General features: G+C 45.4%; 1 protein-coding gene across 3 annotated transcripts in view; it reads left to right on the forward strand.

The window, feature by feature from the left end:
* The window catches only part of septin12 (septin 12), a 41,743-nt gene extending 17,310 nt beyond the window's left edge, over positions 1 to 24,433 (forward strand). Inside the window, exons 1-10 of one of the 3 annotated variants that reach the window (XM_040190551.2) lie at positions 7,186 to 7,318; positions 13,511 to 13,888; positions 15,417 to 15,545; positions 18,148 to 18,229; positions 18,495 to 18,632; positions 19,838 to 19,955; positions 20,119 to 20,214; positions 20,781 to 20,877; positions 21,096 to 21,147; positions 21,242 to 24,433. In XM_040190551.2, coding sequence (XP_040046485.2) covers positions 7,282 to 7,318; positions 13,511 to 13,888; positions 15,417 to 15,545; positions 18,148 to 18,229; positions 18,495 to 18,632; positions 19,838 to 19,955; positions 20,119 to 20,214; positions 20,781 to 20,877; positions 21,096 to 21,147; positions 21,242 to 21,407 — 1,293 coding nt within the window. In that variant the 5' untranslated portion in view covers positions 7,186 to 7,281 and the 3' untranslated portion in view covers positions 21,408 to 24,433. Of the gene's footprint in view, positions 1 to 7,185; positions 7,319 to 9,568; positions 9,915 to 13,510; positions 13,889 to 15,416; positions 15,546 to 18,147; positions 18,230 to 18,494; positions 18,633 to 19,837; positions 19,956 to 20,118; positions 20,215 to 20,780; positions 20,878 to 21,095; positions 21,148 to 21,241 lie in introns of those variants that run through there. The other 2 variants (XM_040190552.2, XM_040190550.2) reach the window with 2 other exon arrangements.
* Positions 24,434 to 26,143: the final 1,710 nt, after the last annotated feature.

Genomic DNA, 26,143 nt, shown 5'->3' on the forward strand with positions numbered 1-26,143 from the left:
TATTCACTTGGATTTGAAATGACAGTCCGTTGTCATGGCGATGAGGAAAGTGGATCTTACTGGATTTGAAAAGCCCGGCTCATTGGTTGGAGTCTACGTCAGTGAAAGAGGGAGACCAAGTGAATGGACGTCCTCCGCTGTCCGTCAACACGCTGCCTACCAGCACTGATGGACATCTGTTGAACGGAGAAACCACCAACCTTCTTTGAGGTGTCCACCTCGTGGCTCCATGGCTGGTTGGCTGATCTGGGACCTGCAAATAGATGGTCAGGGAACCTCCTCTCTGCTGCCTATTTTTTCCTTCCCTTCAGTTCAGATTGGAGCCTCACTTCCTGTCCAGTTGTTTGGTTCAAGGCCCTGAAATGTGTTTCCTACACCAAATAAGATTACCCCCCTCCCCCCCAGACACACACACACACACTGTAGACCAAAGCAGGCCCCTTGGTACGGGTCAGAGGTACTGTGGGGAACCAGGAAGGATGAGTGGAGGAGGCCTGTGCTCAGCAGGCTGGATGTTTACAGCTGAACATTATTTATATGATATTCCCATTGATGGTTTGTACAGTAGTTTAGGGAGATGATGGAATCGATGATGATGATGATTGACGCTTTTGAGTCATCCTAGTAACCTTTTGAATGGTCGTCCTTCAGTCCTGTGACTGATCTGTCATCTCAAGAGGGAATAATCTTTCATCAGATCCCAATATTTCAGCATCTGTGACAACATGCTCAGTGTGGAGCCGTCAGCACTGATGCTAACATCTGGCCCCGGTACTGACTCAGGCAGCTGTGAGGGAGCCCATCTATTGTATTATCTGTATAATAACCATCCCAGTCCCCACACAGCGTGAGCTATACTGTATGGGCGAAGAAAAGATGGATTTGTTTTTGATCTGTTGCATCCTGTTGGAGTAGAACAAGCGGGGGTTCGCTTTTTAATTTGTATTAATCTCTCGTCAGTCTAATGGCCACCGAGCGGTACGGTACGGGTCGGGTTGGTACCCTTTTATTTGTGTCTCCACTGCCAAAAGTTGAGAATGGTACCAAACATCCGAACCGTACCGTACCACTTTTTGGGTTCCCTTCCGTTGGGGTACCTGGCACAGTTGTTTGGTACTAAAGGGCGGAGCTAGACTCACTGCAGAACGTTGATTGGTTGAAAGAGTGTCGTCATTTGCACGTGCCACAAGGGGAAAGACAACACAAGATTGTCGTCTCCTTGTGACAAACAGCCACATATGGAGAAGCAGGAACAGGATCGGCTGTACGTCCTCCATTGCTGTTTGCGGTTAGCTTTCAGTTTTCGTGCGATCGAATGACGTCAATCTACTTTTCCGTCACATACCACGCCCATCACTACTTTCTGGAATACACCACGCCTATCAAGTAAGGGTACTGTTGGCGGTGGAAACGCTCGCCAAATCATGGTTAACAGACCCGACCCGTACAGACCCGACCCGTACCGCTCGGTGGAAACGCGCCATAAAGGATGAATTTATGATGGAATTGGGACTTTGAATGATCCTTTCCATGGTTCTATATAATATAATAATATTATATAATATTCGTTGTGATGGAGCCCTTTACAGGAAACGATGTCCTTAGATGTGACTCAGCCAATCAAATATCCGTAATCTGAGACAAAGACTATTTCACAGGACACCAACCTTTACACAACATAACTTTCTCCACAGTCTTAGATGACACATAGAGGCCAACTGAAACTATAGGAGCCTACTTCCTAATGGCGGCTTGAGGACATTCTGGAGGCCTACACTGTGTGTGTGTGTGTGTGTGTGTGTGTGTGTGTGTGTGTGTGTGTGTGTGTGTGTGTGTGTGTGCTCACCTACCTTTGGATCAACAGGAAACTGTAAAGCTTGAGCACTGTGAGCCTGACTCATCTTTAACAGACTGTGGTGTAATAACGGCTCAACTTACAGTACAAAGTGGCATCCACAGCTTTTATTATGTCACCTCTCAGCTATTCTGTCTAAAGGTTTACTGAGACCAGAGGAAGACGTCTGTCTCCCTGTGTGTGTGTGTGTGTGTCTTTTACTGGCTGAGGGTCTGTGAGTGCATGTTGGAGCCTGTGAGGGTGGATGCTAGTGCACGTGACCCTGCCATGCGCTCATATTGGGGCTACCGCTGACTGCTGTGTGTGCCAGCGTGACCTCCTGTTAGCGCTATGCGCTTTGCAGTGTTAGCACTGCTAGCTTAGCCGTGGAAGCCACCCGGTGTGGAGGAGGAAGCAGGCCTGGGACCCAGGGCTTCACATTAGGGACCCCTAATGTCAGGACCCCTCGGCTCCGCTCCTCTGATGTGGACCTGTTTGGGTCCCTGTCCACTGGTCCAGCTCTATGAAAAGTGTGCACTGAGCACCAGATGTTCATGGGGGAAAAGCTGTGCAGCCATTGCAAGATAAACAAGTGCAAATATAGAGAGTAAAAAAAAACAAGAAATTAATTTAAAAAACATGCATATTGCCAAAAGTCTGTGTGACAACAAGGGGAGCAGCAGCTAAGCGGTCTGGGGGACACTTGGCCCATTTCTCTGAAGGATTTGAAGCATGCTGCATGTTTTCCAAAGGCCCTCTAGCCGCTCATGTGGACGGAATCCATTTAGTTAACACGGGGCTTTTAATGTGAAATGTCTGCAGGACAGTGGTGTGGACAATAAGAGTCCTGGTACAATATATACTGTATAATATATATATATATATAGTTGTATTATATATGGATTGGTGTGTAAATACAGTTTCTTACAGTAACGTTAGGGAACAAATTGGACAAAAGGAACGAAAGCAAGTTTTTAGCACTAGATTTCCTCGTCTTGGTCCCTTGTTTGTTATGTGTGTTTGGGTTAGGGTTAGGGGTTAGGGTTAGGGTTTTACATGTTGGTAAATAGAGAGCGGGGACAGTTTTATTTAGGTTCAAGTCACTCTGGGATGTGCATTTGTGCGCGCGCACACACACACACACATACACACCGTGTGAACAAAATAACGGAGAATTAGATAAGAAAATAGATGCTAGTCCTCCCTACCCAACAGACCTTTGTGTTGTGGTCTGTGTTTGTTACAGCTGCATGTGGGCGTGCTGCTCTGTATCTGCTGACCCCCCCGGCCCCCCAGCCGCTCTCTGTGCTCCTGCACCTGATCATTTGCAGACATAAAACAAGAACCTAGTGGTGCTGCCCAACCCTTTGCTTCATAAACACAGAAGGTTGATTCATTTTGATGGGAAAACATACGGCAATGTGTCTTCATTAGAGACGCTACAAGTAGTGTAACGCTGTAAATATATATATAAGAATATAAAGTTGCTTTAAAAACTTACTTACTCTCGTGGCTTTTTGCTTTTTGCGGCCCGTGCAGTGGAGCGTGGAGGAGTCTCAGATACCATAATAACGTGTGTGTGTGTGTGTCGGGTTGTCGTGGCACAGAGGTAGAGAGGGAGCGCTGGTTCGAGTCCTGGCTGCTCCATGTCCCAAGTCAAGGTGTCCCTGAGCAAGACACCTAACCCCTAATTGCTCCCGGGCAAAATGTAAAACCATGAGTTAAACATGTAATGTAAGTCAGCTAAAGGACCTGTAATGTGTGTGTATATGCATTCATGTGTATATATATATATACACTTTATATGTAGCCTATGCATACTGTATATATGTATGAGCCTCCCATGTATATATGTATACATGTGGTTCTAAGAACGCTTTGTTTGTTTGTCCACAAACCCACTGCTTGTTTGTGTGACGCTTTACGTGGTACTTCAGTACGTCAGGCTGCATTAATGCATTCATCACACGTTAACATGCCCAGCCCTAATATACATGTATACATATATGTATTTATACATAGATCTAGAAGGTAGTGGTGGACGTGTAGTTTTAGTTTTCACCACTGGGAGGCAGCACTGCGTCCTTGTTTACTCCAGCGTCACGTCCCGTAGGCCTGCCAGCCACAGGACTACCAGCTGTAACCCTGAATGACCACAGGCGCTTTGGATGCTTTTCACCTCTTATCACCTCAGTCATGCATGCTGACAGTGGATGATGGTTTCAGCTGCTTTAAACTAACCGTAAGCTCCATTCTGGGTCCCGTTAGTTAACATCGAGCAAACTTCGACTTGTGTGAAAGCTGACACTGCAGTGAGTCACCTGGTTTCCACAAATTCGCTCTCTGCTTTAAATTCAACACGTCCTGTTTGTTCTTGTGTCATGTGACCTGTTGCCAGGAGTCACCGGGGAGTCGGCGAGAGGAGCGCCGGTGTTTGTTGTGTGAGCTGATTTAAGAAGGAGACTGATAATACGGTGCAGATAGGATCAATAATAATCTCTTATTTTCACAGTGTTGTAAGAGGTACATTGACATGATATTACAACCGTTTAGGTTCTGCTGTCGTTTGCGTTTTACAATGCATGGCAATGCATGCCAAAGAACTGAAGCTGCTTCTCCATGTTTGGTTCTGCCTATGGGAACAGGCTGGTTCATGAGGTAGAAGCAGGTCAGACATCTATTTGGCCCTAAACCATTCAGTGGTTTATAAACCAGGACGAAATAGTCAATAGTCCTGTCTACTGAAGGTGAATTCATGGACAAGTTTTTCCAAATCGTCTTGAGACTTAAGTCCTCTAATCCTTGATATGTTCTGATAGTAGGCTGGTTTTGTAACTGTCTTCATATGTTTGTTCAGATTGAGATCTGAATCATAACTAGACTGAAATGTCATGCTTGGTTTGTGGTTCTCAACATGACCAAAAGAATCTGAGCGCTGACAGTCAATTGTTCGTCCACGGCCTTAATAACAATCCATTGTGTTTAACTGTTGGGAGGACGAGTTGTCCCCCACATCAACAGAACTATTGTGTACTCACCACAAACAGATTTATGAAAGCTTCACCCTGTTCGAAATGTTAGTCTTGGCTACATTATGCACCAATATGTTTGAAAATACTCCATACACAACTTCAACAAGTTGGAAGTAAATATAGTAAATAGGATATGCAAATTAGTTCAGAACATTTGCACATGTACATATTTTTTATCGAAGCAAAAAGCTAACACCAAAGTTTATCTTCCCTCTATCATACGTACAGTCATATTAGAGAACATAAGAGGCCCCAGAGTTGAACCTTGGAGAACACCACATGAGAAGAAAGACTGCCTTACACTACAGTTCAGTTACAGTTCTAAATTTTATTTGATGGATGTCACAATGGACCTGGAGATTTATTTTTCGCCACCTGCGCTCAACACTTCTTCTCCGGAGTGCGTACAATGGCATCAATAACATCCTTAACTTTGAAATGGAAGCTGTCTATAAGCTCATTGACTGAGATGCCAGAGGGCTGGTGTGAAGGAGAACTTCCGAGGTTAACTTTTGTTTAGATTAGTCACAACTCTCAAAAAATACACAGAAATGATCAGAGACTGGGGAGGCTAGGTGCTCCTCCTACTTGCTCCCTAGAGACTCCCCCTCTCGGAGGGTGAGGAGAAACTTGGGGGCTAGTGCCGGTCCCCGATGATTTTGAATTCCTCTACACAGTTCTCCACAGTATGTCGCGCCTCTGTTTGTTTCACTTCCAATGCAAAAAAGCTCTCTCCATCTTTAGCTACCGTCTTGTTCTCTCCAGTGTAACTGACTGAAGATAGCGGCGGTTTCGTTTCCGGGGTCAAATTTGTTTACTTCCAGAAGACCGGAAGTAAACAAATTTGCGTAAAATATTTTATTGCATTAATCACGTCCATATTAATCGCCTAGGTTAACGCGTTAATGTTGACAGCCCTGGTAAAAAGTCCAAACTCCATCTTCCCTAATCCGAAGTCTCCCAGAAAAGGTAGACTTTGTTCAAAAAAAGTACTGAATTGTCAGTACATGCAGTTGACAGCCATTCGTTGAGTGCAAACCGCCTGCTGAATCTTTCATCTTCTCCTCCGACAGGTGGAAGAGAGCCACCGATAAACACCTCAGCATTGACAGCGCTCACTGTGCTTAACAGATCAATGAAGTCTGTCAGGGTCAGTGTGCAGTTAGCTCAGTCGCTACATCCTTAGCACCCATTAGAAGACCAAGGAGCAGCAGGTCCAACACAGGACTGCTTACATCCATCATTGAGCTCCCATCCATTCATGGGCTTTCTTTCCATGTCAGACAAAGACGGATCAGGCAGAAAAGATGAATAATTTCCTTTGCTTGTTCCACTCCAGTAGATATAGGTTGAGATGGAAAACAAGCTAAACCTTAAGTTAAATCATAGTCTTTAGTTATTAGTATATATTAGTCTTAGTTTGGGGGTTTTGTAGTTGTATCTTTTGTGGTTTTGTATCTTCTCCCACAGGCTTACAGTGGTTTGCGATTCTTACATTGCTTACAGACCCTGTCTATCAACAGTGGAAGAAATGGAATTCAAAATCCCCACAATAGAAAGATTTGAGGCAGAATGAGGCTCCAGCAGTTGGAATTAGAAATGACTTTCTTCAATGTGACATTCCCTATTTGCTAGGTATCCTTTGGATTTGTGTATCTATGATTGTCACACCCCAGATGTGAGATGAAATGTGCCGTTCGTTTCAGACCTAACTGATAAGTGACATCACTTTAATACATTAGATGGGTAGATAGATATATTATTATTATTATTTTTTAATATAAGTGATTATTATTAAGACTTTTCTCCAGAATAGTCTTGACCCCGAGGTGCTCCTGTGGTTATGTCCACAGTGCAGGAAGGTTGAATGAATGCTGGTTGTGATTGGCAGGTTGCACCTTGTGTGTGAATGATGACATGTAGTGCCAAAGTGCTGTGTGTGATGGGAGTACGGTCCATCCACCATGTGGACTCCCGTGAAGCCGTGGATACTGGTCTAAATAGAGGACTGTTTGTTAACTTGTTCATAGTAACTTCTTCAGCCGATCATTTGCTTTGTATCTATTACTTTAAACTGTGTTGAATTTAGTTAATTTAGTTAAATGCCCCCTGCTTTTGCAGGGGGATTTTGTGAAATGGGACACGTGAGGGAAAAAATAAAAGAGCTACTAGTGGAAAAGGAGTCTATCTGCCATTTTTTTTGCATTCAAATACCTTTATACATGCTTATTTCGGTGAGACAAGGTTGTTGCAGTACGTGTTTTTGAGTCAGCAGAAGATCTCACCAGGAAACCGTTTCCCCCACAGGCCAGGAAGTGCATCAATCTCTGACACACACACACACACACACACACACGCGCACACCACGCCCCTCTGCACACACAGGCGCTGATATGACATCCTGCTCCGTTGTATATGTGTGTCACTGCTGACTGCTGTGTCTCCACATCAGGTAAAGAACAGCTCTCTCCTTTGTGTTTTCACACCTTCAGACAGGTATTATGAGGGGCCCGTTGCCGGGGGGGCGGTGGTACCGGAGCCCCGTTGTGACACCCCTCTCGCGGTTTGTCTGAGGGCTCTGGTCGCTCTGTGGTCAAAGGGTGCCCCGGTTTCCACTTGACATGTGGGGAACTTGTTTATGTGGGTTTCAGGAAGTACGAGGATCGTCACACTGAAGCCATGGACTTCATCCTTGGTGTTGCCGTAGTACTTGTGTTTTATCCGTCTGGCTGGTATTTCTTCTTTTTGAGGTGGTTACTAAGCGTTTTATGTCTGATGTTGCATGAAAAACCAATCATTCATGTGTGTTGATCAGTTCCGCAGCACGTGGTACTGTGACAGCACTTCATCATCATCATGTTCAATGCTGCAAATGATTGCCTATTGTCTACTACACACTTTACAAATACACATTTTGGTTCCTTTCAAATAAATGTAGTTTATAGTTAGTGGTTCCCCGAACGGGCCCGGTGGTTTTTATTATTTGGATAGCGCCTTACGTACAGTTGGTGTCAGTCAAAGTGCTTTACGGATGAAAGTGGGTTACTAAGACAGCACAAGGGATCAACCATAAGAACAAAGGTCAAATCATGTGTGCGGCGCTGCAGCTCACCGACGTGTTTGACGTGTGTATCCAATACTTGTTAGGATTAGTCAGCGTCGGCATCTTCTAACAATGAGGGATTGTGGACAAAATACAAATAATATTTTACCGTAACGGCACAGCTGGAAAGTTGAATAAGATGAAGCAAGGAGGGCACCTCTGTGAACACGTGCCGTGTGGCTGGTCCTTCTGTGAACACAAGGACATATCAGGAACATTTGTCACCATAACCTGTCAGACATACAGGGAATGTGACTTGGCGTTGGTGCGTAACAGCAGACTGTTCGACAATGGACGACAAGACAACAGTGCACGAGGAATTAAATAAATATAATGCTATGGGTTAGTTTAAAAATAAAGGAATACAAGTTAAAGTTAAAAAATATTAAAAAATTAAAAAATAAAGTGCACCAGCGAAGTGACAAAAGTGACGTGTGCAGTGAGAAGGAAGGTGACCAGTCAGAGTCAGTCATATATATATGATATATATCTGTACAATGGTTCTTCAGTACATGTTCTTGTTTTACAGTCCACAGATCCTTTGCAAACCGGATGTGTGAACTCGAGCCCTCCGTAGTTCAGCAGTGGCTCCTGTCACACTTCCCCATTCCTCTTCCCTGATGGGTCACTCTTCTTTCTCCTTCTCTGGTTCTCTCCACCTGGAGAAGTTTCCTCCTGTTTCAGACTTTTCAAGCCGGAAGCAAAGTCAGAACAAACTGCCTGCTGAATATCATATTTCTGAATGAATCTGTAAACACTAAACTTTGGCTGGATGTGATAGTTATGATGATGACTGACGCATTGACTACACCTGGCTCCTGTAGATGGATTTCGAGGTCATTTAAACACTGATTACAGGTTGAACTGACCGTGTCAACAAAAGACCAAATCTCTCTGTTCATTTCAAGGCTGTGGCGGGGAACGTTGGGGAGAAGCCCCCCCACCCCCATGTCACGCTGCGATCCGACCGTGTGCAGTGCGCCCATGGTGGAAATAAAGGCGTGAACCGTGAAGAGGTCACTGGTGATAACCGGCCATTAGTAAGGAAACAGACCTCACTGGGAGTCACATCGGCCTTTTGCATGATGTTCTTAAGTACCATCTGCTGAAAGAGTATCCAGGATCATTTGTACACCAACGTAACGGGGGTACAATCGGTTCAACGCATAGGACAGAAATAATCAAAGACTAGTGAGCAGAATAATGATTTCAAAATGTCTTATAAAAGCTGGTGTGAATGTAGTGGACTAATAATGACAATGTCAGCAATGAGTAACTCATGATAAAGGCAGTAGCAGTACAACAGCATGAATGACCCCCATCAGATAGAACCACCATGGACAACAGGTGTTCATCACAAACCACATACATCTAACCGCGTCTTCTCCACATTTGGATACTGAGATTTCAGTACCAACTTCTACATGTTGGACAGTGTAGAATGTAACGGTGAAAAGGTGGAGATGGATAGAAGACAATAAGGAGAGCAGAAAGCAAAGTTCAAACATGTCCCTTTAAGGAAGCGCACTTTGCTTTTAGGTCCAGAGCCACTTGGCACTGCCCTGCACCTCCATCTCACCCTGACTGACAGCTCAGCTCAGGCTGGCTAAATGGTTGTGACGGGGAGGGGGAGGAGTGGGGAGGCGTAGTCATTCTCCCCTCGGGGATTAGTGCAAGCTTCTTGGGCCATTTGCATGTGAATGGATCCTGGAGCTGCTTTTAGCCACCAACAGCCTCCCCCCGTCTCTCTGGCTCTTCTTGGCCCTCTCTCTTTCTCCACACTTCTGCCATCGGGGGGGGGACCAGAGGGAGGGAAGGAGATACTGGCACAGAGTGCAGGACCAGCACGGCGGTGGTGGACACAAGTTTGCAGACAGAGGAGTTGAGAAAGCATCCCGTCACTGACAACCAGGGAATCTTACAAGTGGCTTTTGTGAATGAGAAGGTAGGATGTTTTCCTCATGTCTTTGTGTCCCGTCCCCCCGTCCATGTGTCCCGGGCTAACAATGAGAGCTGATAGGACTGGTCCACTATGGCGGTCAGGATGGGGGTAGGAGGGAGGTTAGGCCTCGGCTGTTCAGTCAGACACGTACCATGTACCACTCCATGCGGCACAGGACCATAAAAGACCAGTGGTGTGCATTGATATTGAAACGTATACATTTTGATCTTTCTTTCAGCCACAGCTGCTGTTATTTTCAGACACTTTGGTGAGGTTTTCATTTATTGTGTACTAGAGACTTTAACCAGATCCATTTTCTGTACATCATCTGCAGAATGATCCAGCTGATTATTGCAAACATAGATAATAATGACCTGGTGCAGCCAGTTCATGTGTCCCGACCGCAGCATTCGTGATAACATCTAAAGGACAATTCAGAATCTGAATCTGATTGCCGAGTAGGGTTTCACATCATGGCGACAAGTCGATTGACATCGTACTTATTTCCATTGTGATGCATCTGCATCAAAGAGCAGTGATCAGATCCTTCTGGTTAGAGCACACATTTAGGAAGAGAAACCAAGGTGATGATTAAATGTCCGTCACTGTCCACAAACTAACAGCTGCAGCACAATTTCCCTCTACAATGAGGGATTATTGGCAACATTCCTTTTGACCTCCAGATGCAGTGAATCACATTTCATATTGTCGTTAAAGTCAATACCAATGAAAGACCAAACTACTCACAGAGGAACTACGTTGATACGAACTTTTGTTTTGAAGATGTATACTGTAGTCTACACCACAGACTAGAAATGTGAGAAAGGAATCACCAGCCCCACTGCAGAATACAGCGCTCAACGCTCTCCAACCAAGTGTGTGTTTGACTTTACAGAGGTAGATTTTAGAAGGAAGGTCTGTAGTATCAAGCCCGACCCATTTCTACCAGCACCTGCATGGCCAGTGAATAGTCACGTGATCTTCACGCCTATGAGTGATGACGGAGATGAATTCAGAAACAATGCTGAATTCAATCCAGAGAGACTTGTTGACATTTGAGCAATGCTTTATAATAAAGAGACATGAATATTTATAGTGAAGGTTGTTTGGGGCTTGGACTCCATCCTGCCGTAGGATGGACCAGTGGCCGGGATGCTGAGCCCGGATGAGGCATATCCCCCCCTGGGAGTCCAGACACTGGTGGTTGTAGAGAATAATTCTGGTATACCGGGTTCTGCTGTAGATTGGAGGTGTCGGGTGGTGTCGGGTGGTGTCGGGTGGCCTTGGTTCGTGCTGAAATGATAACTCACAGCAAAAGAGAGGAGAACAGTTTGCCCGCACTAATGCAATTGGTTTACGGTGACGGCACCCACGTGTGATTGGCTGGTACTACCCGCCCCCGCCTCCCGGTCGCTGTCCGTGCACCCACAGGTGGAGACCACCAGGGAACGGCACCGCCTGTCCTGTCTTCCTGACTGAATTTTTGCCTGAGCTTCATTTCAAATCTGTTCTCAAGAGAGAGACGTATTAGTGTGGATGCGTCCATGGACACGGAGACATGAAGACAGGTCCCATTTGACATCCGCAGATTTCAACTTGGCTTCAAAAGCCAAAAGTCCCCCGGAACCGAAGCCCATCGACGTCCTGCTGTAGTCGCTGACGTCCTGCCGTTGAATCCTGTGAATGGAGCTTATCTGTCTCTCGTACTCATACTAGATGTCACTATATTCAGTGCTGTCAGCGCGGAGACAATGCTAGCATACGCTAGCACTGATTGAAATGTCCATCCATTGAAGTGCTGTTCTCATCACCTTGTGTCCAGTCCCAGTGGAGTGGACAGTGGAAGACAGCCTGGAGGCCAGTGGACGTGTGACGCTGGCTAGTACTCCTACTTAGTCACCTTTTCAGAACCGTGTCCGGGATGAACAGAATCACTGCACTGAGGCGTAGTGTTTCCATCGCTGCGTCTTAACCTTTCCCACGGGGACACAAGACAGGTGTCAGTGGCTTTTTGTCCGTCGTCTACTTAACATCGCAACAATCCTTACTGATGTTGGACACTGCAGCTGTATTTTAAGGTTTGGAACAACAGCCCTGGATTAGAAAAGCCCGTCCTTCTGTCTGGCTCTCTTTGCTGCAGTTTGATGCGTCTCTACCTCTCAGACCTTTTCTCTGTCGGTCTCCACGTCTTCAGAGTTACATGTCGAACCACTCGTTGATTAATTGACACACTGTGTCACATTCTTCACATTTTGACTCTCTTGTGTTGCCATTGGTTGTGATTGTAACTATATTAGTGACCTATAGCTGAGTGCTTATTTGTGTAAACAGAGTTCCTGGAACTACTGTGTTTCTTCTCAGTATGCATTTAGCGTATTTACAGAATGCGGGGTAACCAACACTTCATCCCACTTTATTTGAATTGTTTTGTTTGTTTGTTTTTGTACCAAAAGGGTCCAACTGGTAGCATAAATACATGCAGAATAAACTGCAGCGAGCTGTAACCGATGACGCATGCAGTATGCAAATATCATGTCTGCCTCTTCCTCATGGGGATTACTACTGTTCCAATGCGGGTACAGTTGGATATTTATAGCTGATTAAATTATGTGGACTAACGCTAACCTGTGTGTGTGTGTGTGTGTGTGTGTGTGTGTGTGTGTGTGTGTGTGTGTGTGTGTGTGTGTGTGTGTGCTCTGTTGTGATTTCCTTTGAGGGTATTTGTTCATTAAAGCACACGGACACACAGTCCATCCTGTTACAGCGCGTACACACAAGAAATGAAATGATTCACTTCAGCTACATGCAGATCAGCAAAGTCCTACAAAGGGTGTGTGTGTGTGTGTGTGTGTGTGTGTGTGTGTGTGTGTGTGTGTGTGTGTGTGATAGTCGTACTTTGGGGACCCTTTGGTTCTACTATTCTATGTCCACCACAGCAGAAAAGAGGCCGTGTGGTTGGCTGCACGGGGCGCTGAGGCGGGAGCTCCAGCTTTCAACCAAACAAACACGGTTTGTAGTAATATTACAGCACAAAGCAACTCGATCTTTGACTGTGTGAGCAGGAGATGGAGAGTGTGTGAGTCCACGGCCGGTGTTCATTGCATACAGACGGTTGTATTTCTGGTTCTCACTCAGTTAGAGCATGGTTGTTCTTTCTGCACAGAGGGATAGTTTCTACCAAGTGGGCCATGGAAACAGAGCAGGTTGTCCTTGAATCGGAGGCTTTGCTGGTCAGTGGTGATGTGTGCATGGGCAGGGTTAGGGTTAGGGTTAGGGTTGCTGCTGGGCCTGTGCTGTTTGAATGGGTGTCCATGCCTGAATAGTCCTAGTGGGCCTGGGCACTGTAAACGGTGGCTCCTGTCATCAGTGTACCAGTAGATAAATGGTTGTAAATGGTTGTGAATTCATCTAGTTTTAAAGTACCAACATTCCTATGCGAGTACAGTCCATTTAGCATTTTCCATTCCAGATTAAAGACATCGGGGGCAATGGCCATAGTAGTTACATAGTTTATCCATCAGACAGATACTGATTACCGCTGCACATGCAAACAATCCTAATCCGTTTTAACTGTGTCTGAACTCTTTCTTTACCCACAGAGACTGCTGCACAGCTGGATACGCACCTGCACAGCCCAATGGAGGAGAGACAGGAGAAGGAGACGGGCATCATGGGACAAGAGCAAGAAGATCAGATCAAGTGCCAAGAACAACCGGCCAGTGTGAAGACGCAGAATTCTAATACGGCGAAAGAGGAGAAGGGAATGGAGCAGGAGGAAATGAGGAAAGAAACAGGGTTGGAGATGGACCTGGAGGCCCAGGAGAAGGTGGAGCTGTGCCGGTCTGTGCCAGCAGACCTGCAGATGAGCTACATCCAAGGCACTGACCTGTTTGGCTACGTGGGTATTGAGGCGGTGCTGGACCAGATGAGGCGCAAGACCATTAAAGCCGGCCTGGAGTTTAACATCATGGTGGTTGGTGAGTGTGACGCACAGCGCCGGCATGGGGTCAGAACCCACCGTCATGCTGCTGTGATTTATGTGATTTAATCCCATACATATTAAAGTAGCCTGTTAGTGGCATTAGCATCTGTATGTAGTCATCAAGTGACTGGCAATCAAACAAAGAAATTGAATAACATCTGAACAATAGTTATCGCCACTTTTCAAATTTAACCGGATGATTTCTTAATAATAAATGCTCCATTAATACATAAATCTTCTCATTGTATTTATTGTGATGAAGATCTGTTCTTCTCTTTTTGGGAAACGCCTAATAAAATGACTCCCATAGTGTTACACATGCTTTGTGTATCTCACTCAAGCGGGATGCTCACTGGAATACACATTTCTAAATGATTTACGGCGCGTGTTGTTGGTAGATATGCTTCCTGCGCCGCCGATTCAGTACCTTAAAACCTAGCAAAGCAATTATCTATTGGTTATATTCAGCAAGTGTTGATCTAGCAAAGCACAGCTGGATGGACAGAATCTCATCAGACTACGTCCTTTGGTCCTCTGTCCACTGGTTAGAAGGGAATTACTCTCATGGCAGCTGGACTGTCTGTCCCTGCCTGCGGATTGTCTCATTGGACCTCAAACTCAATACACAGCGACTTAAGACTGCATACAAGAGTGTGTGTGACGGTGTTGGTAATATAGTGTTGGAAGAGGAAGTGTAATTCTGTGAGGAGGAAGTAGTGTTGGGGGTTGGACCTGTCTGCTCTTTCCTGACACACACACACACACACACACAGTTTCATACACACTTCTCCTGCTGTTTGATCGAAAACAGGAAGTTTAAAACATGCGGACTGGACACACTGACACAGAATTCCCAGTACACCTGCATGTGACTGACATTTGGTCCACTGCTGACGCTGCTTCTAACAGCATTTCATGGTCGGCACTGATTGAGAGTTGTGTTTCTTACCTTCTCGGCCAACATTGACTGTATAGTTTGTAGAGCTCTAATGTCTTCTTCTGACAAAGAAAACCTGTCACCATTTTTGACTTTCAATAAGCATACCTGGACATCAGGCAATATCCAGTACCAGTGTGTTCAAAACAAAGATACATCTATTATTACTTTGAATATTATTGTTGTCTTCCAACAGTTTATCCTGTGAACGTCAGCCATATTAGTGTCTGCCCATATATACATGCTGCCATTTTATTGCTAGTATCTTCCAATGTTGAATAATGGCTACGTTACACCCTCCGCTAACACCATCGGCACATTCATTAGTGACTGCAGCATCTGAAACAGTGAGTCATCTCAATAATTGGGCAGAGTGCACAGACATCCTGTGATACGTGCTGGTGCTGCTCAATGATATGATGATCAGACTATTGTGTAGACTTGTGTATCGCTGATGTCCAATCCCACAATCCAGACCACATGAGAGGAATTCCCCACACTGGTATATGCATAGAAACACGTGTAAATACACTCGTATGCACACGTATGGTGCGAGCGGCTTACAGCTGGTTTCATGTGTCCACAGGTCAGAGCGGTTTGGGTAAATCCACGCTGGTCAACACTCTGTTCAAGTCCAAAGTCAGCCGGAAGTCCTGCACGCCCAACTACGAAGAAAAAATCTCCAAAACAGTCAAGCTGCACTCAGTCAGCCATGGTGAGTCCACGACCCCCCCGTTACACTACGAGGCTGAAACAGAACAAACCCTGACATGGATGTTGACTGACAGGTCATGGCTCTTCATGTGTGTGGGTTTCTGTACTCTTGTCTTCCTCTTCCTTCTAAAACGGATCATATCTATTGAGTCCAGTGTGAAGAGTCCTACTATGAATCCTACTTTCATATCACTTTTCCTTTCACTTCCTGTCTCATGACCAGGACCCCAGCTTGGGCTGTAACAGCTGGTTGTGTAAGCTACTTCCTGTGTGTTTCCAGTCTGCTCTTCTTCTCTCTCTTCCAGCAATGCTTCCTTCTTGAAGTTGCTCCGCCCTGCGTCAATTAGGTGTCCTTAGCATTACAGCCGGCTGAAGCCTTCTGGCACATGCAGTGTAGGCAACGGCGGCCATTTTGTGATATGGCTGCCAATGCTGTGCAGGGATGAAGCAGCCCTGCTGCTACCTGGCACCTTGTGATTCTCCCCGGGCCTGGCGTCCCCGGACCAGCAGGCATCCCGGCGGGACGGGCATCTGCGTTCCCGTCCCAACCTGTGAATGGTGAATGACAAATGAAAAGGCTGTAGGCTTAAGCAGCTCCTAGTTAACCTGCTGTTGGTTTCTTGGTTTTTAGCCGAGCACTGATCTGTCCCCAGGGTGAACCTCCTTCCCAGCACGTAGTATTTGAGCGTTTCCATGGCCCATTTTATTTCTCCACAGTGGCATAGTTCTTCTCTCTCGGCAGCAGATTCCAACTGAAATAAAGAACGTGGTGTTCCTCATCTTGATTACTCTGGGCTAGTGCGGCACCTTGGAGGCATCTGCCTGCACCACAAACTCCCTGCGGCTCGGCTGCAGTGTTTTGAACACAAGTCTCTCTTCAGGCTGCCAAACGCTTCTTTGGTAAAACATTCCTTTAATATCAGAATTACCATTTCTGATCTGTAAAATAAGACATTTAACAACATGTCCCACAAGGTTTCAAATGTTTACTGTGAGAGATTATTTCATAGTGTTCATGCAATAGTACGAATATTAACACAATGATGTTTAAGTATGACGCCTGTCTATATAATGATTCAATTATCATTTCTTGCATTTATCTGCAACTCAGGGATTATCAACAAAATGTGCCCCATGAGGTTTTTTTTTGATTAATGCCTCTTAATATTACATGTTTTGTTTTGGAGTTGTGAAACAATTCTGTTTATCGTTACATTTTTAAAAGAGACATTTTAGACAAGCTTTCTTCTCCGTGACGCTTGGCCATTATTCTATTGTTCTATTGTCTACTGGAAGGCATTTTTGAAGTTTTGTCAATTACAAGGACATCCGAGGGAACACTTCATTGCATAGTCACCAATGGGACGCCCCCTAGTGGGCACTTAATCTCCTTGTTCTTTCCCTCTGGAGGAAAAAACACCCTAGAGGGTCTTTAATCTGGGTTTCTCCACTTAACATAACCAGCACTTTATTTTAACAGGAACATGCAGTAAACATTTAAGTCATTACATTACAGATCATTTAGCTGACACTTAGGGGATAGATGTCTTGCTCGGGGACACTTCGACATGGGGTCCGCCGGGACTCGAACCACCTACCTTGCAGTTCCCAGCACAACCGCTCTGCCCCTGCGCCACAACAACCCTTCCTCCATTTAGTCTGCTGCACTTGGTTGGGTCACTGACACATATTGTGACCTTTTTGTCGGTTATTGAAAGTGAAAAGATCAGGTTCCACATATCTGCTCTCATACTTCAGCTTAAAGCCGCCGCGTGTTTCTGCGTCTTTACACGTCGACGCGCTGGTTTCACTTCCTGGTTGTAAAGTCCTGCGTGTGTTGCAGAGCGATTCACCTCCAGAACAACAGGTGGAGTCACGTGTTTTGTTGAAGACGACCTGGAGAGTCACGTCTTTGTTTGTGGAAGTCGTTGGTTGCTTTATTTATTGATCATAGACTTTATTGCCCCGTGCATCCACACTGCTGCTTTTCATCAAGGACACATTTGTCCCGTATTTTCCTCCACGACTTTGTTCCCCTCGTTGGTGGAGATCTCCCTCCATGAATCAGAGGCCATCCGGCGTCCTCATAGTCCGCCAATGACGGCTTGTACAAGCGCTCATATTTAAAAGCTCTTCAATCTGATCCGTTCTCTCGTCAACATTCTTCCTTTTAATAACGGCCGTATTGTGCTGTGAAAACGGAGACGTGAGACTCTAAAGGACGGAGTTAGCGGACCAATCACAGCCTTGTGCAGCTCTTGACGCTAGTCTAGAAAAATGTGTCGACGCACGCAAGGAGGTGTGAAAAGACACGCAAGGAACACGCGGGGGACACGCAGGGGACACGCAGGGGACACGCAGGGGGGTCTTGCGTCTCTCTGAAAACGCGGAAGCATAAACTAGGCTTCAGAGGGGATTCCGGTTTGTTCCTAAAGCGCCGTCACAAAGAAACCAGTGGATCCTGTGTGGATGTGTTGGTTCCACAGTGTCTGCGTAACCAACACATCCGTAGTGCTGATAACACAACACCATTAGCATGTTAGACATGTTTCAATCAAGGCTTCTTCATTGTTCTACATCTAAACCCTCTGTCCTTCTCTCAGTGATCGAGGAGAAGGGTGTGAAGATGAAGCTGACTGTGATTGACACTCCAGGGTTTGGAGATCAGATCAACAATGACAACTGGTGAGTTGTAGGAGGGTGGAGACAAGGACATCCACATCTGCTCTACATTACAGGTCATTTAGCTGGCATTACATTACATTATCAACCACTGGCTCTAAGCAGCAACCTCGTGGTTCCCGGCGCACCCTCTCTGCCCCTGCGCCACAGCGACCTATAGTCTTAATGAATAAAGAAACCCAGTTATCACTGAGCGTTATGCTCTGGATGACGATGGGGGGTCCGGGGGGACGTGGATGCTGTGCAGTAACTCAGACACTCTTTCCAGCTGGGATCCCATAGTGAAGCACATCAACGAGCAGTACGAGAAGTACCTGAGAGAGGAGATCAACATCAACCGCAAGAGGAGAATACCAGACAGCCGCGTCCACTGCTGCATCTACTTCCTTCCTGCCACAGGACACAGGTGTGTACGTGGTCACAATCACTGACCAGTCAATAGATCCCGTCACTGAGGACATTCAAAGGCCAATCCAGCGCAGTGGGTTCTTTCTGTCTCCCAGCCGTCCATGTTCAACACTGTTTACTGCCGGTTTGAGTCCAAATGGCCTCCAGTGGTCCTGGTGTGAATTAGAGAAAGACATTGAGCTCGATTGTGTGTACCTATGGTCATTGACATTGTGATGCACGGTGACAGTGGTACACTGGTCACGTCATGTAACGTTCACTAGTCCTGCAGCGCGACGACCTCCTTGTGCTACTGGGTGTCTTTCTGTTGGTTAAAAAATTACACATGTATGTTGTTATTTGAATTTCTTGCTAAACCAACCCATGCAAACATTGTAGAAGTAACAAAGGCATGAACTGTTTCTGCATCACTTTAAGACAATAAGTTTGTGGTTTACATGATCAGAGCTGTGTCTCAACTCAGAAGGCTGCATCCTTCAGCAGCCTTCAGGTCTACCTGGGCTCCTCCAACATCTGCACAGGCCGAAGCGCTCTGAAATGGGACGGTGTGGCCTACGGGGGGACTTCCTGCTTGTGCTATCAGCTTTACCTCCCGTTGCCTAGCAACCTGCTGCACTCGACAGTAAAAGCCTTCAAAACCCCAAAACCTATGAAATGCAGATAGAGAAGATAATATTCTTCTCATTTCATTTCATTTAGGAGGATATGCTTCTCCTTATATATATATATATATATATATATATATATATATATATATATATATATATATATATATATATATATATATATTAACAGGCTGAGAGAAGAACTTTTTTGGTTATTTTAAATTCAAATGAAATCAGTTAGGTCATGTACTTTCAGCTAAAAATAATAATTCAATCTCAAGGCAGAGGAGATTCCATCAATACTGTCAAAAAAACCTTATTTTTATATTGCATAGGATACGAGCTATTTGAACTGTACCTTAAGATATTACAGAATACGTCCACCACACACGGTCCCCCTTCAGCGTGATGCTGCTTCCTCCTGCTCCATAAAACACGAGTAAATGTAAAGTTTACAATCACACAACAAATCAAAAGGGGTTTCTTTGAACATTATTGTGACTTAGAAGTGATATTTCAGGATCACACCTCGTCCGTGGGATGAAGCGATGGGGGCACATTTCCTCTCTATTCTCCTCTCAAACTGGTTTACTTCCAGGTTACGCCCCATCGATGTGGAGTTCATGAAGAGGTTGGGGAAGATAGTGAGCATCGTACCTGTCATCGCCAAAGCCGACACGCTCACCATCGAGGAAAGACACGAGTTCAAAGAGAGGGTGAGGGACACACACACACACACACACCACGTCCTGCAGATGATGTTTGATCTCCAGTGGGTGAGATCATGCATGTGCTATGCCCTCATATTTCCTGCCTCAACAAGTAACCTTTAGTGCAAACTAATCAAAAAACCTTTGACCTTTGTTCAACCTTTGACAGATAAGGGAAGACTTGACCGTCAATGGGATTGATGTCTACCCCCAGAGGGAGTATGATGAAGACCCCGAGGAGCGCGTCCTCAATGACCGAATCCGGGTAACGTCTCTTCTCCTGTCGCTGAGCTGCAGGAATCTTCAGACTTAATTCCACCAGATATGGATCGCATGAAAGTTACTGCAGAGAGCGTGTTAAACCTGAATGAAAGATTCTTCTTCTATTCGACCTACATCACTAAATGAGACCTGTTATGAGATGTATAAAAAAGAACGAAGGGGATTTATATAGGACTATAGTTTTGAGACATTCTTTGTCCAGTTGATCAGCGCTCAGGTCAACCTGCTTCTGCTGAAGGGGCCTTGGCTGCACAATGAGGAGCTCATAATCCCACAGGAGGATTCACGTTTCTCCCACAGTGCAAAGTGCGAGGATGGGTCAGCGCTGTGCTAGCGAGGGTCAACCCTGCCTGAAGAAACAAATTAACATCACTGTCACAGCAAGGACATCCGTATTATCGCGATGATGTTGTGTTTTCATACTCTATGAAACACCTTTTCATTTGGCTCAGCATCCGTAATCCTGTATTTGTTGTGTGCTGATACAGCCGCTCCCTTGTTAAAGGAATGAATGTTCATAGTGATGACACACCCGTGTTGTGTGTCCAGGAGAGCCTTCCCTTCGCTGTGGTGGGAACAGACAAGGAGCACCAAGTGAATGGAAACAAGGTGTTGGGCCGTAAGACAAAGTGGGGAATCATTGAAGGTAAAGCGTCACCCTTCGTGCCTCTGCAGCTGCCTCCATCCCCTCCAACCACATGCGTGTGTGCATACTGCATGGACGCTCAGAATAAGAGTAGTATAGAGTGTATTAATTCCCATTTTAATAACATGACATAAGGTCATCGGAGATCTCATTAAATATAAATAAGTCTCCTGACGAGGAGGCTGTTCTTCTTACGTGAAATGCTTCTGCCTCCACAGTGGAAAACGTGGCGCACTGTGAGTTCGCCAACCTGAGAGATCTCCTCATCAGGTGAGTTGCTGCTGCCCAGCAGTCGAACAGGATTCATGAATAGTAAATGGACACCAAGTTGCTGTTTGTAATATGCTCTTGTGTTTTTGCAAAGGTCTCACCTGCAGGACCTGAAAGACGTAACACACGACGTCCACTATGAGACCTACCGCGTCCGTCGGCTCAATGAGAGCAACGTGGACTTCAGCGACCTGAGCCGGTCCGCCCGGCCGCTGGAGAACGGGTGTGCTGACAAATGTGAATCAGACAGCCACCTCTGATCTCCCACCTTCCTGCTTATCCTGCTCGCCCAATCACAATGACAGAGTGATGGAGATTCTTTTCTTTTAAGGGACAAACCACCAAATGTATTGTTATTACATGAGAAATTAAGTTACAACACATACAGAATGCATCAAATAGGGATACGCATGAAACCATTGTTCATATATATATTTCGGGAAGCATGGTTACAAATTGAGAGAGCCGGAGGGAAGGCAAGGGGAAACCAATACGTCTCACAATGGTTGCTAAGCATCTTGTTACCAGCTACACACATCTTACAATTTATGGACAGAAGTGTGTGGACAAACCTTTCCGTTCAGTGTCGGCCCAGTGATGCTCGGAGCAGACAGCTTCAACATCTCCAAAGCAGGACGTTAGAGCCCAATTAATCGTCTTCATATTGCAGATGTTTGTCCATACAGATGCTGTACATGTGAGGGACACAGAACCCACGTGTTTGACAAACCTTTTGCATAAAGATGCTGGTACACATTTAAGTGCCAAACCAACAGAACACGCTTCATTCATCCATCCCTTTGGGGAAGCTGTGGAGGAATTGGATCTGCTTATTGCTTGTTAACTTGTTATGACATCATGGGTTGCGTTAGGTTGATTAGTAGCACAAACTCATGAATAAAGCTCATGAAAAGTCATATGCTGAAGGTCTGGCTATTGATCATGATCAAGTCTGACTCTCACTGAGGCAGATCTGGTTAAGGACAGGATAATCGATGCCGAAATATGAACCAGCGTTCAGAATCAGTGGTGATTTTCAATGTTTCAGATTCTAGCTGCATTGGACAGGCGTCCGGTTCGTTATAGCAGTCAGATAATATACACATATATGTTCTAATTTGATTTTCTTGCTAAACCAATCCATGCAAGAATCCAGCCAATTAAACATTTGCCAGTGTGTAGTGCGCCTCCAACACCACTGGTGTCTGAACCCTAATGCATAACGCTGTAGATTTTCTCATCAATGCAAAGAGCGTCTCCGGCCCGCATCAATGAAAAGAGTTGATATTGTGGATACAACAGTTACAATAATGCTAATGATAAACCTCGTGACCCCGCTGCTCTGAATCATGGGAGATGCTTTAGGCCCCATTTGTACAGCTGATCAGATCTTGCGTTCCCTGTTCCCAACTTTAAGCCTTTAGACAGGAACTGTTGGCCTCACCCCCACAGTCCTGGACACCCCCCTGCAAGAGTAGCAGACTTTTCGCACTGCTTCTCAGGTGCACAGTTAGAACGTGTGATGTGTTGCCAGAGATGTCCTTGTGTACCGACACATCTTGGAGCAGACCTGTCCAATTAAGACCATTTCAATTCAAAGACCAACTCAAGCAAAGATAGTAGCATGATAGCACCAAACAAAAGTAAATGTGACGTTTGGACGTTGTTCATTGACGGATGGTATTTGTCTGAGGTCACCCAGACCTCCACGTAGAACCTTCAGGACCAGACGCCAACCACAGACTGTCCATGGTACGATAACAGAGCTGCTGTATTTATCACTATGGGACGTCATTCAGTGTTGAAGATGGAGATACCATGTTAGCATGGCCTAGCGCTGATTGATCGAAGAGACAAGCATCTTGGAAGTTGTTTGCCAAATGTCCTTCTGACAGATGAATTGAGACTATTTACAAATCTGCCTGATATCCTACACATTATTGTGATTGCAACGAAATCTCATCATATTGTGTTGACGTGCTGTGGTGAAGCAGATGAATTCAGCCAGCCTGTGGTTGAATACAGAGCGAATTGACTGGAGCTGTGAACATGTGGCCTTTTGGTGGGACCACAGCAAACTGCACCAACATGATGAGAAGTTAAACCACTGGAGAGCCTCACCAACAAGAACTTCTCGTATGACATTTGAGCGACCGCAAATAAGTGCCTCTGTCACCTAAAGGACTGCTTGTTCTCAGTAGGCTGAAGGTTCCTCCCATCTCCTCAGACAGTCACACACAGATGTATCTGGAGAAGTACCTCAAGGGTTGGCCTTTAGCATTGGAACCCCTGGACCATCCATCACAAAGGGAAAGGAGATCATTCCATCCCTCAATTCCTTGTGGCGGCGATACTCAAATAGTGACGTATCATTCACGAGAAATAAAGATCCTGATAATCTAGTTTTGCGCCGCTGACTGACGTCACTAACTTGCGTCGCATCGGAGCTCCGTAGCTCAGTGGGAGCGGGTTGATTCCCTACACGGCAGTTGTCTTTTCCTAACTCCTCATGAACTCTCCTAACCTCCATTTCAACTCCTGCACTTGACTTCCTGTGCTGGGGTCATACACTCCTGCCACCAGAGGTCGGCGTTGCATTGTGGGAGTGGTACGGGTGATAAACCATGTGAACTACTAGTAGTTGCTGCATGCCCGTTTTAACCCATGAGGCTGCTCATGTTCCAGGAAAGTCTTTTCTGCAGCGCGTTGATGCTTAAGGCGTCTCTGTACTCGACGCTGAGCGGGTGTATGAAGTTGGACCATCTGTGCCTTGGTCATCATGATTGGTGAAAACGTTCCCCGCTAACTCGCCAGCTATCACGAAATAAATAAATAACCCCAATATGCTGCAGTGTGTATTATGTACAGCTCCATGTGAAAAGGTGTAGCAGGATTCCCACACACACAAACATGGTTCATGCTGAGATGGCAACGGGTGACTTGTTCCTCTGTGACTTTACTGCTCATTCTTAGTGCTAACATGTAGGCAGCTACAGTGTGAACCTTTACTCAAATCATTATCGCCACTTCAACATTTTCCAAAGATAGTTTTAGTCTCACCTGATTTTGATTACTACCTTTTACTTTTTTCAACCGCTGTCACGGCTCACTGGGATCATTCGGATCGTCTGGCACTGATTCTCTACATCCTGAGCCTCTGCGTCAACTTCCTCTCCTCCCCATTTTATACACAGCGTGTACCAGTAGTTCCTCCTTCATTCCTTGTTTTTATAGTATTGATGCACCTGTTAACACTGTTGATTTACAAATAAAGAGCTAAACACACCGTCTGAGTGGAGTGTGAAGTGATTGTGATAAACTACAGGTCCTGGCTGCCATGTTGTCTTTGCTGCACCAACAATTAGCAACATTATTTATTATCACCACGTGCCTAAATAAACTAATTCACAAGGTTATGTTGTTCTATAAGACAGGGTTGTGAAATAAGGAATAAAGTTCTGACCTGTATCTCTTTCCACATACAGGCAGCACACAGCGGATGGATTTGTTCTTTTCATATCTCTTCATCCTCTTCACACAGCATCCCTGAGGCTCAGTGGAGGGGTGGCAATGATGTGTGAGCGGTTCTAATAATGTAATGTTTGCAGTAGGGAGGCTTTTTAAGCTTTAGCTCGAGTCCTCACTAAGATCTAGAAAGTGGATCAATCCAGTTCTGAGGTCTTTACGCAGACATCCGGTCCAACAAAGACATGAGTTTAAAATCCTCCTCCTGGTTTATAAACCACTGAATGGTTTAGGCCAAATAGATGTCTGACCTGCTTCTACCTCATGAACCCCCCACCCCACAAGTCCTCTGGGACGGGTCTCCTTCCTGTTCCCATAGGCAGAACCAAACATGAAGCAGCTTTGGTTCTTCTGCTCCACATATCAGGAACAAACTGCCAGGAAGCTGCAGGTCTTTCTACCTGATAAGCCTGAAGAATGTGTTGTTTTCTGCTGCCTTTAATTAAACAGATTCAAGGATGAAGAGGAAGGATTGTGGATCTTAATTGTTCAAATTTCTTTTTCGTTTGCCTCATGTTCTAATGCTTTATGTGAAGCATAAAGCATACGTTGTTGAAATGTGCTATACAAATAATAATAGGATCTTCCATGCTGTCACACACTCCTCCACCTTCACATCTCCACCCAATCTTATTCAGATCCATTACCTCATTATTCTCAGAATCTTCAGCCGGGGGGATTTATCTGGATGCTGGTCACGGCGGACCCCTCCACAACCACAAAGCTCCCGTTACAGTTGCCAAAGACTGTCAGACTATCTGTTAATAGACCTTCACCTAGTACTTGTATTGTTGCCCAGTTTCTGTGGTGGTGAGAGTGTAATGAGGTCTGATCCATTCGGAGCCGGTGGGTTGACCCCGCTGTATGACAAGAGGAGTCCTGCATTCAAAACCTCACTTGTCTACATTATTAGTAAGATTTGCAGTAAGTAAGTCAAATGTTCCCTGTCATGATCATGCGTTTGTCAGTGACACAAAAGGGCCCTTTAATATCAATGCCGTACCTTGTGTTACCTGGAATCCTTGAAGATGACTCTCATGTTCTTGTTCTTCAATTGAAGTTACAATATAAACCCATTGGACTCACATAGTTCAGCAGCACAATGATGAGACAAGAGGTTTTGGCAGAGCTGCGTGTGATTGTGAAGAACAGCCGCTGGACAGAGGAGACTTGGATCCCGCTACAGGGGTTTACTTAGAGATGCTAGAGTCTCATCTTCTGATCCTCAGCACACGACAAGTTCAGGAACCTGCGCTGCCATGCGACGAGTCATCGATGGCGATGAGGATTTGTTGCTGTGCTTTTCCTTCAAGGGGTCAAATACCTTTTGACTCGTTGCCTTGTGATTTGTGAGGAGACACAGTGGGAATGTACCTGTTGTCTAGTCCACCCTGGTCTCTACAACCTGCAATTTATTTAGCTTAAGAGCTGCAGGAAAACTGATTGTACACATTGTGAGCATATCTGTTCT

This window comes from Gasterosteus aculeatus, chromosome 11 (genome assembly GCF_964276395.1).
Source record: "Gasterosteus aculeatus chromosome 11, fGasAcu3.hap1.1, whole genome shotgun sequence".
Classification (NCBI taxonomy): domain Eukaryota; kingdom Metazoa; phylum Chordata; class Actinopteri; order Perciformes; family Gasterosteidae; genus Gasterosteus; species Gasterosteus aculeatus.